This window comes from Schistocerca piceifrons, chromosome X, assembly GCF_021461385.2.
Source record: "Schistocerca piceifrons isolate TAMUIC-IGC-003096 chromosome X, iqSchPice1.1, whole genome shotgun sequence".
NCBI classification, from domain to species: Eukaryota; Metazoa; Arthropoda; class Insecta; order Orthoptera; family Acrididae; genus Schistocerca; species Schistocerca piceifrons.
Window position 1 is genome coordinate 741,944,207 of NC_060149.1, and position 12,052 is coordinate 741,956,258.

Consider the following 12,052-nt stretch of genomic DNA (forward strand, 5'->3'; position numbering starts at 1 on the left):
ACGATGTGGTTTGTAAAGGCCTTTACAAATGTCTGCTTGTGTCTGTGTGTGTGCGGATGGATATGTGTGTGTGTGCGCGAGTGTATACCTGTCCTTTTTTCCCCCCTAAGGTAAGTCTTTCCGCTCCCAGTATTGGAATGACTCCTTACCCTCTCCCTTAAAACCCACATCCTTTCGTCTTTCCCTCTCCTTCCCTCTTTCCTGATGAAGCAACCGTTTGTTGCGAAAGCTTGAATTTTGTGTGTATGTTTGTGTTTGTTTGTGTGTCTATCGACCTGCCAGCACTTTCGTTTGGTAAGCCACATCATCTTTGTTTTTAGATATATTTTTCCCACGTGCAATGTTTCCCTCTATTATATGTCTATGAGATTTGTTACACTCTTGCGATGGCTAAATGTACCCGTCACAAATCTTGCCACTCTTCTTTGGACCTTCTCAATCTATTGAATCAGACCCAACTGGTAAGGGCCCCATACAGACAAACAATACTCTAATACTGGACAAACTAACATATTGTAAGCAATTTCCTTTGTTGGAGGACTGCATCCGTTCAGGATTCTACCGAAAAACCACAATCTAGAGTTCACCTTGCCCATTACTTGTGTAATCCGATCATTCCATTTGAGATCATTTCGAATAGTCACACCCAGATACTTGACGGATGTTACCACTTCCAAAGACTGGGCATTTATTTTGCACTCGTACATTAATAGGAATTTTTGTCTTGTTATACGCAGTAGGTTACACTTACTAATATTGAGAGATAACTGCCAGTCATTAGACTAAGAATTTATTTTCTGCAAATACTCATTGATTTGTTCACAACTTTTGTGTGATACTGCTTTCCTGTAGACTACAGCATCATCAGCAAACAGTCTAATGCCACTGTCAATACCATCAACCACATCGTTTATGTAAATTGTAAAAAGCAGTGGACCTATTACGCTGCCTGGGGCACACCTGAAGTTACGCTTGTTTCTGTTGAAGTCACCCCATTCAGGACGACATACTGCTCTCTGTCTGTTAGAAAACTTATTATCCAACCGCATCTGTCATTGGACAGACCGTAAGCGCACACTTTTTGGAGTAAGTGACAGTGCAAAACTGAGTCAAACGCCTTTCGAAAATCGAGAAATATGGCATCAACCTAGGAGCTGGTATCTACAGCCTGTTGTATATCATGCACAAAGAGGGCCAGCTGTGTCTCGCATGACTGCTGTTTCCTAAAACTGTGCTGGTTTCTGCAGATGAGCTTCTCAGAGTCTAGAAAGGTCATTATGTCAAAACAATATGTTCCATGATTCTACAACAAATTGATGTCCGTGAAATTGGCCGGTAATTATGTGCATCCGATTTTCTATTCTTTTTATATATTGCTGTGACCTGGGCTTTCTTCCAGTCCCGTGGAACTTTCCACTGTTACAATGATCTCTGATAGATGATGGATAAGAATGGTGCTATATGTGTAGCATAGTCAACATATAATCTTATGGGGATACCATCAGGGCCAGATGCCTTCCTGGCGTCTAACAATCTTAACTGTTTTACAATCCCAGATACACTAAACACTATGTCAGCCATCCTTGCATCTGTTCGATAATTGAAAGGGGGAATGGTGCTGCAGTCTTCTACAGTAAACAAGTTTTTGAAAGCTAGGTTTAGAATTTTGGCCTTCTGTTTATCATCATCCGTTACATTACCTGTACTGTCAGCAAGAGAAGGTATTGAATTATTTGTTGCGTTCATAGATTTTACATACAACCAAAATTTTTTGGGGTTATTTTTAGAATCTGCAGATAAAATACTGCTTTCAAATTTGTTAAAAGAATCACTCATTGACCTTTTGACAGCTGCTTTCATTTCGCATAATTTCTGTTTGTCAACGGGGCAGTGACTACGTTTAAAATGACAGTGCTAAATTCTCTGGTTCCTCAGCAACTTCCTAATATGTTTTTGTACCAAGGTGGATCCTTTCCCTCCCCTATATTTTTGCTAGGCACATACTTCTCTAGCACTTGGTGGACAATAACTTTAAATTCCGACCAAAGATGCTCAATATCTTTGTGTCCTGCAGTGAATGCTTGTAGCTGACTATGAAGATATTCATTAAAGACACTTTTATTTGCTTTCCCAAACAAGAAAACTCTACACTGTTTCTTTGGTTTTTTTGCAATTTCCACTAACATAGAAACCATAACGACGTTATGGTTGCAAATACCTTCTTCTAGATTAACTTCCTCAAAAAGAACAGGTCTGTCTGTCGCCAAGATATCTAAAAAAAAATGGTTCAAATGGCTCTGAGCACTATGGGACTTAACTGCTGTAGACATCAGTCCCCTAGACCTTAGAACTACTTAAACCTAACTAACCTAAGGACATCACACACATCCATGCCCGAGGCAGGATTCGAACCTGCGACCGTAGCGGTCGCGCGGTTCCAGACAGTAGCACCTAGAACTGCTCGGCCACTCCGGCCGGCCAAGATATCTAACATGTTCCCATCTCGAGTTGGTTTTCTAACCAATTGCTCAAGGTTGTATGTTGAGAGCGCTCCTATAGTAAATTCACACGAGTCTTTGCTTCTGCCCCCTGTGATAAATGTGTAATTTTCCCAGTCAATGGATGCCAGATTAACGTCTCCACCTATAACTAACAGATAATTTGGATATTTATTTCTTGTATACTCAAGACTTTCCCTAAAACATTCTGTGATGTTTGTTGCAGATGCTGTTGGTCTATAAAAACATCCTAATACAATGGTCAATCCTTGTCTGATTGACGGCTTTATCCAGACTATTTCACAGTCCGACCCAGTATCAATCTCAACTGTGTTTAAACAGCTTTTAACTGCAATGAACACACCAGCTCCCATAGCATCAGTCCTATCCTTCCTAAACATGATCCAATCTGAGTTCAAAATTTCACTGCTATTTATGTCTGGTTTCAACCAGCTTTCAATACCTAATACAATATTGGCATTGCTATTGTTTTTTTTTTTTTTGGAGAGTAACTCGGGGACCTCGCTACAGACACTTCGGCAATTTACTAACATGAGGAGAGTAACTCGGGGACCTTGCTACAGACACTTCGGCAATTTACTAACATGAGGTTTAGCATATTTAGATCCTTTGGAATGACCTGTTTAGGTGAACTAACAATTTTTACAGTTGGCACACCCACGTCAGTGTCATGAACTGGTAATTTTTTAGGCCAACGGTTTGTACATATTTTTTGCTACTTGGGCTGTAATATAACTGATGTTTACTGAAACAGGGATGACATAAAATGTAAACTGATGGTAGCAAGAAAAATGTTTGAGCAAAACAAATTGGTTAACATTGAATAAATATTTCAGTGTTAGGAAGTCATTCCTGAAGGTATTTTCCTATAGTGCTGTCTTCTACATAGGTGCAATCCAGAGGATAAAGGCTTCAGACTAGAAAAGAGAGATGCTTTTGATATATAGTGCTACAGAAGAATGATTATCTGATGTGTAGATTCAATAATCAATGAAGAGGTACCTAATTGAAAGAGGAGAAAATAAATTTATGGCACAATTTGATTAAAAGAAAGGATCAGTTAATATGACACATTCTGAGGCATCAACAGAAGAAACATGTGTAGGAGAAGGGGTGTATAAACAGTAGAGGGAGAATCAAGGCTTGATTCCAGAAAGCAAGTTTAGAAGGACATTGGTTACAGTAATTATGTAGAGATGAAGAGATTTGAATACAATGGAGTAGCAAGGAAAGCTGTATCAAACTAGTCTTTGGACTGAAATCACAATAAAAGGTAAATTCTGCTTCCTGTATCACGTTTTCTTAATTCTTTAATATTTCACTTTCACACATCACTCACTTTTAGCCAACCATTTTCATTCAGTTGTATTTTCTGATACTATCTGCTTTACTATATTAAAATTCATAAGTCTGATTACACATCAGTAACTGTCTAAGCATTCACCATACACTGCATCTGACACAGCACAGAATCTACCTATGATCTCTGTAAACCATGAGAAAATTATAATTTACAAACACAAAAAGACATCCAGGAGACCAACATGGTGATAAAATATCTCACATAGTGTGATAAAATACAGAAACAGAAAAAAAACACAATAAACATAAAACATCATCCAGTGATGAAATTTCTTGACATACCAACTCACAGAGGTTAATCGAAACATTATGGCTAGATCCTTAATAGTGTGTCAGTCCACCTTCGGGGTGCAATACAGCAGCGATTCTGTCTGGCAGGGATTTGACAAGTCCTTGGTAAGTTTCAGGAGGTATGCAGCACCAGATGTTTCCGTACAGTTCATGCAAATCCCATAAATCACTGGCCAGTGGTTGGTGGGTGCAGAGCTGGTGCCCGATAGTGTTCCAGATGTGTTCCATCAGATTCAGATCAGAAGAATCCGGTGGCTAAGACTTTAATGTGAGTTCACTATCATGCTCCTCAAACCACCATAGCATGATCATGGCCTTGTAGCACAGACAGTTAACCTGCTGGAAGATGCCATCACCATAGGGGAGGACATCAAGTACGAAGGGATGCAGTTGGTACATAGTAATGTTCACACAGTCCACGGTTGTCATGGGCCTTAAATTACTGCTAAAGGTCCCATAGAAGCCCAGGTGAATGTGCCCCATAGGACACTACTATCCCCCAATGAACTGCATCTATAGCACTGTGCACATATTGAGCAGCCATTCACCAGATGATGGCATACCTGGACACAATGACTGGCCTGGTGTAGCAAGAAACCTAATTCATCCAACCAGGCAACATATTTTCATTGATACACAGTCCAATCCCAATGGTCCTGTGCCCACTGCAATCATAACTGATGATGTTGTTGGGTCGACAGGGGAACATGTATAGGTCATCTGCTGTGAAGTCTCAAGTTCAATAACATGCGTTGAACTGTGTGCTTCTGAGCACTTGGAACTGCACAAGCACACTTCTCTGCCATCATATCTGCCACAGATCACTACCTATCCTGCTTTACAGAGTGGGCAAGCCTCCAACTTCCACATTCTGTGTGGAAGTGTGAACATCAACAACCATTTTACATAGATTCTCATAACAGCAGCATTTCCATGTTGCTCATTCCCAGGTGATGGGCCACAAGAATCCACCCTTTGTCCCAATTATTGTTGGTGGATTTCCCTATTTGCAGCCCAAATCATCACTAGAATGATTCCCCATTTACCTCAGCTCCACTTGCATTTCCTTACCATGTCACATGCCTGCAATACCAGAAGGTGGCATTCAATCTCACAGCTTACAGTTATCATAATGTCTAGGCCCTTCAGTGCGTTTGTGTGGTAAGGCAGGTTACATAAACAATCCTTCTGGTTCTATACACAATTATCTTCACTTAAAGAAATAGCATATTTTTCCAGTTTATCTGATTTGTTAGTCCAACAACATAAACAGCATGGCAATACAACTGCACAGAAAATGACATTCCATTTCAGATGGTAGCACTAATACTGATTTAAGTTTGTCCATTAAACAATTAAATGCTATTGAATTTGCTGTTTATAAATCACTGTTCTTGATTCATTTGCAATTGTACCTTGCTCCTATGAAGCCCAAGAAAAAATAAAGTAAATAGTTATTAATAGTTCCAGATGTGCAAGGTAACGAACAATGTTCACCCCTGCTGTGCCCCATGGAAGCAAACAAATACAATGTGACAACACACAAGCAGCAGTTTCAACAGCTGATAATCGTTAAAAGGAATTAAGTAAAAGAATACAGTCACATACATAAAAAAATACATTATAAACAGGGCAGTAAGAAAACAAAATATGAAGCACAAGTTTTTAAAACTGATCAGGATGTTCTAAAAAATTCTCAAGAGATTTATTTTTGTAGTAAGGAGTTGGTTTTCTTACCTTCAAAGGTATGAGGAGGCAGCATAGAAAGTGTCTCATACAATCGTAGTCGAACCATGGCTGCAGGAGCTTTAAGGTGCTGAGAATAGCTTCTCAAAATCTGTGTCAAACTGCACGGAATGAAGGTACGGAAATTAATGTCTTGGACCACTTTTGCTACCATAATTAAACTAAAATAATAATGGTACTTACTTTGTCAGCATGACAAGAGCTGATTCAACAGGTGTTAGCAATCGTCTGATGATATCATCATTGACTAACTCAGAACAGTTCTGCAGAAAACTGTGCATTGCTGAAAGTGCACCAGCGCGGCCTTCAAGTGTCACCTAAATGAATTAACAAAAGAGCATGAATACCCTATTAATAACCAGATTTTTCTAATTCCATAACACCATCAAACTGTAGAGTGCCTTCAGGAAATTATGTTGTGTTACTACTATTCACTCTAAATATGACAGCGCACTTAAAAAGTGATGCCTCTGAATTTTATGAGAAAACTCTTCTAGCCTTTTAAATAAACTACACTTTATTAACACACTTTCTTTTTACCTTTCGTGCTACATATTTATTTCTCAGCATAGTCACCCTGGCGACAAACAACATTTCTCCCAATGAGAGATCAGTTTACTGATACCATTACTGTAGAATGTTTGACTTGTTGACAGAGCCACAACCTCACCTCTGCTTGCACCACTTCATCACTATCAACGTGAAATCCTCGAAGGCATTCTTAAAGTTTTGAAAACAGATGAAAATGGAATGGGGCCAAGTCCAGACTGTATGTACGATGATCAATGACAGTGAACCCAAGGTGTCAGATTGTTGCAGATGTCACAGTGCTCGTGTGTGGTCAGGCATTGTCATGTTGAAGGAAGAACTCTTCAAATTCATGCGTCCATTTTTCTGAGGATCTCTCATGCACTGATATAGTTTTGCTACACACTGCCATGTTACACACTAAAATTCGGAGCCCTCTAGCAGCATAGGGTTGCAACTTGCGTCAGCAAAGAGGGAAGTCGACCAAGTAATATGCATGACTTGCAACGCCTCAACCGATATTGAGAACAGAATAAAAATGGACAGGCATTACTTTTCAGCACACCCTCATACACAACTCCCATGTGACTTAAGTAGCATTCCCAATTGTCTAACTTTTCCGTTATAAAAACACCATCATTCCCAAAAGCAAAAACACTTTCCACTCCCATTGCAGAAAAGCCATTATCCCTTCACTATACATACAAAGGTAAGACGAAAGTTCTTTACCAGGTGCAGATATGGCAGCAATGCCAATGAAATTTTATTTCAGTTATGTTGATACATGCTGTAAAATGAGTGTTACCTTTATCTGTAGAATAGTATTGATAGTCATGTTAGGACTGTTTTAAATTAAAATGGATGATCTGTAATGCCATGGACTCAGTCTTTGTTTTTGATGGTTTATAATGGAGTAAACTTCATCCAAAGCTTATGAAAGTTTATAAGTGGTCTACTGACTTATTTTAAATGATCAGGAAATGGATGGCTGAATTACATGTGGTCATTCTTCCCTTGAAGATTATCTACATGGTAGATACCCTAAAACTGCACCCCACTGATGAAAATCTTAAGGATGTAGCCAATATTGCATTGGATAAATGGTAAATACAGGTATGTGAAACAGTTGATGTCACAAGCAAAAGGACAAGAATATCAAATTTATACGAACAGTTAATACTGAGGAAGTTGCTTTGGCGAGTTTCGGCCAAAAGCAAATTTCAAAAAGAAATTTCTCAGCAGTGTTTGCCACTGACTGTGTCCACTGATGTGTTACTGTGGAAGAGATTTTGATCCACTACACTTCATGCCATAAATTGACTAGCTGACCTCCAAGCTAACATTCAACAGTTTCCTGTACTATTCAAAATACTTCATGCAACATTTGGGAGATGACAATCTCCTCCTCTCACTGCAGATTTCCTGTAGCATGCAAATGTGATGAAGTTCTTTTCAGATAGCATGGAATGTTGTACATAGCATCCCAAACAGTGGCAACATTAAGGTACTCATGAAGTTCAGAAGGGAGGGGGGAAAAATTTCCTTTCTTAGGTTCAGCAAACTGTTTGAAACAAAGGACGCACAAGACATCAGAAGTGAAACGAATGGTGTAAGTAATTACACTCTACCCACTAACAGAATTTAATTAAACACTTCTTCAATATTATATTTGAGAGATTACAATGAAATTCATTTTGTGTATCCTTTCACCTGTAAGAAATATCAAAGCAATACTTACTTGCCATGTGAAAGCATCTCCCCTTGCCTTCTCAGAATCCAGTTCCTTGTTTGAGCGAGGGAAAGAGTTTCTCCAAAGTAACAGCATACGTGGCAACAATCCCCTAACGACAGGAACTCCTGCAACACCATGTCAAGCAACTATCTCGTTTTCATATAAATAAAATAAGACTGTGTCATTGAGTATTTACCTAGTGTCATTATAGCACCAATTAGCAACCACCCAGCTTGCGTCCGGTTCAATGAAAGCCGGCTGTTTTGACTTGCACTGCGCAGCAATTCTTCAGCTGTATTAAAAATTACCTGCAATCAAACAATGAAGTCACTTATTCCTGAGACAAAAATCCCATCAACTACATACTGAATGAGTTTGCGGTCGTCAAACTTTATTTGCTCAGGGCCTATACTGACATTGTGGGGCAGCACCTTGGGCCGCATATCTACTGGTTTTATTATTAAATGGTAACCTTCATGAATTAGTATGTTACAGTCCCCCAACAGACTAACTATAGGAAGGGTGCAATAAGCTGGCTCCAGCCCCCACATGATGACTGTTAAAAGTCGACACCATTCGAAATACTTCATTTTGACTGTTCTCTGTTTCAGATTTCTGCCATCCTCAGCACCCCAAAGTACTAACACTGTAGTTGCCTGACAAAATGTTGTTGTGTTGTCTGCACAAGTGGGTGATTGATTAATAACAGGGATTGTACTTATATTTAAATCTATTATTCTGTTGTGTACGACTTCATACACAATGGTATGGAGAGGTGGGCTACAGAGTGGAGCGCCCAACAGGAGCAGAAATGATTAGTGAATACGCTAACATAGTAAACAGAACTTAACTTGTATTTCACCAAGTGTATGGAGATGCATTACAAAATATGCAACAAGAAACAGAGTCCTGCTCTCACTGTCAACAGGGATGAGGCTCTTTGAACTAAGCACGAATGATGGTGTCGAAGCCACGAATAGACAGCATCCGTACAGCATCACATAGCGAAGAGGCTCCGAGCAAGCATGGGGCATCTGGTTGCCACCAGTTGCCGTGGCAGAGAGCACTTGTGGCACAGAGCTGCTGGGGGTGTGGCACAGCAGGCGAGCTTCATTAAGTCTGCTGGATCCCTCACAACCGCTGTCAGCATCTGATGAAAACTTGCAACTCTGTTGCCATCTTTGACGCTGGTTGGGTGGTATCAACATATGATGCCATATATTCAATATGAGACACAATTAGAAACGTTTACCAAATGCTTTCAGTGTAAATTTTCTTCTATTCATTGTGATTTTCTACAACGGCCTTAATTAAATTTCATATTCCTTGTGGCACATATCTGTAGCATTTGAAGATGACATCTCTGAAATGCACATTCAGCAATCAATGTTACTTTCATGACAAAATTTATACCGTAGCAGCTGATCAATACAAGTTGAGCACACCTGTCTATTGTCAGTATTGGAAGGCAAACAATAAAATATTCCCCCTCTTACATCCTCTAACCCCACAGTGGCCATGCTTCTTACTCCTCTACCCCTGAGGTACACGACCAATGTTCATGGTCAAACCCATCAACATCAATTAAAATCAAGCACATTTTAAACTATTACTATTTCTCAAAGTATTTATGTTTAAAGATTTCCAGAAATTACTGCAAACAGATGACCTTTGTTTCATTCTTCAATTTTTATTTTCCATTACGGACAATAAAAATGGTTATATTAATTTCTGGAAACCTTGTTCATCATACTTCCAGTGTTCCATAATCATAATTGATACAAGTTTTATTTTTGTTTGTTACTGAGCTGGAAAACTACACTCTTAACACGATCTTAACATCAGTTAACTTTTTTGGGGATTCAGCTCTTAGTTGTTACGTGTGCATTATTTTAACATACAGTTGTGAACCAAGGGCTCGACAGTTTGACAACCACTGGGTTATACTGTTTTGGAAACTTACATTTTAATATCGATCAGTACAAACAAAATGTTCATATCAAATACATATGACACACAAAATAAAAACTAAAATGCTATCATGTGTTACTTGTGATTTCCAGAAACAAATATTCAATAAATGTTATGGCTAAGTCTGTTTCATTTCTAATAAGTTCCATAAATGAACTGTAACTTCAAAGCTTTAGCAACTTCTGCACTTCACCTTTCCTTTTGTGTGAGGGACTCCAAGTGGTGACAATCTCACGCTACCTAGAACAGCTGCTAATGCACCACTATAGCCTGCTATACCCTCAGGAGACGTCTTCATATTCTCTATTCCTTCCAAACACCTGTAACAATGCAAGCACCAAACATATTTTAAAAATTTGTTGTATTTCAAATGAGCCCAAATTAACAATAGTGCCAGTAATATATGTTTAGAATTTTTTCCACTACAGCTTGATATTTGATGATATCAAGTGTAACCTAACAATATGCAGTTATCACTAAAACTCTGAAATAATATTAAAAAATTCCTCTTGTCAATTTCTTCCTCCATTGGCTTTATGCTCTAAGTCACAACCAAATTATTACATCACAACAAATAAAAATGTTCAATAAACAACAGGAAACATTTGATAGTGTAGAAACCTAAACAAAACAAAATTCAGTTTGATTGGAAATGAATATTTCAAATGATGTTGCACTAGATCAGTGTTTTAACAAACTGCTGGAAAGTAAGAGTGTTGGAACTTTAATAGTGGCAACTATTTATTTACAGCTCGCACAAAATAGATACGCGTTTCAAAGTTTTCCTGACTTTCAAAGTAGTCATCAGCATTGTGTGTAACCCATTGCCAGCAATGTGGAAGTCATAGGGTACTCTTAGCAGTGCCAGTTGTGTTGACAGTCCGATCTGCATGGTCTATTGCCCGACGAATTTGTAGCAGTTCTGGAGCGAATGCCGTGAAGTGTTTCCTTGAGTTTAGAAATCGAGTTGAACTCTCGAGGACTTACGCCAGGTGAGTGCAGTAGGTTTTATAGCACTTAGCAGCCCCATCAGTCAAACAAATCAGTAACAACTTGCACTGTACATGCTTGAGCATTGTACTGCAAAATGACGGTCAGGTCCTGCAGAAAGTGTCATCACTTCTGTCTCTAAGCTGGTCGTAGGTTGTATTCCAAAAATGAACAGCATAGAGACAGAAGTGATGACACTTTCTGCAGGACCTGACCATCATTTTGCAGTACAATGCTCAAGTACGTACAGTGCAAGCTGTTACTGATTTGTTTGACTGATTGGGCTGCTAAATGCTATACATCCTACTGCACTCCCCTGACTTAAGTCCTCGAGAGTTCAACTCAATTTCTAAACTCAAGGAAACACTTCACGGCATTCGCTTCAGAACTGCTACAAATTCATCGGGCAATAGACCACGCAGATCGGACTGTCAGCACAACTGGCACTGCTAAGAGTACCCTACGACTTCCACATTGCTGGCAATGGGTTACACACAATGCTGATGACTACTTTGAAAGTCAGGAAAACTTTGAAACACGTATCGATTTTGTGCGAGCTGTAAATAAATAGTTGCTACTATCAAAGTTCCAACCCTGGTATATACCAACATACTCAAAGTTTTACTGTAGGAAATTGAGAAAAAATTTAATAATGCTTACTTATCAATAAGTGGGGTGGTTTGACTGGGCACAGCTACACACATACACCGCAAGCACCACGCTGCAGCTAGTCTAGCAGCTTGACATGGATGGACAAGCACAGCCAAGGTTGCATCAATCAGATCTGAAAATAAAAGAGTGCAGTGAGTATTTTGACTCTTAGGCAGTTATTCAGTTATAAGAATTTATATGCACAATATCTTAACTTATCATTAAAGAACATAAGGTAGAAGAAAATGTAGTTAAACTTATT

At 39.0% G+C, this 12,052-nt stretch overlaps 1 protein-coding gene across 1 annotated transcript in view; it reads right to left on the bottom strand.

The window, feature by feature from the left end:
- Positions 1-12,052, bottom strand: part of LOC124721176 (HEAT repeat-containing protein 5B) — a 478,541-nt gene that overhangs the window by 121,512 nt on the left and 344,977 nt on the right. Inside the window, exons 11-16 of the mRNA XM_047246010.1 lie at positions 11,800-11,923; positions 10,343-10,469; positions 8,375-8,486; positions 8,185-8,303; positions 6,102-6,235; positions 5,910-6,019 (exon numbers count right to left, since the gene is read on the bottom strand). Coding sequence (XP_047101966.1) covers positions 5,910-6,019; positions 6,102-6,235; positions 8,185-8,303; positions 8,375-8,486; positions 10,343-10,469; positions 11,800-11,923 — 726 coding nt within the window. The remainder of the gene's footprint in view (positions 1-5,909; positions 6,020-6,101; positions 6,236-8,184; positions 8,304-8,374; positions 8,487-10,342; positions 10,470-11,799; positions 11,924-12,052) is intronic.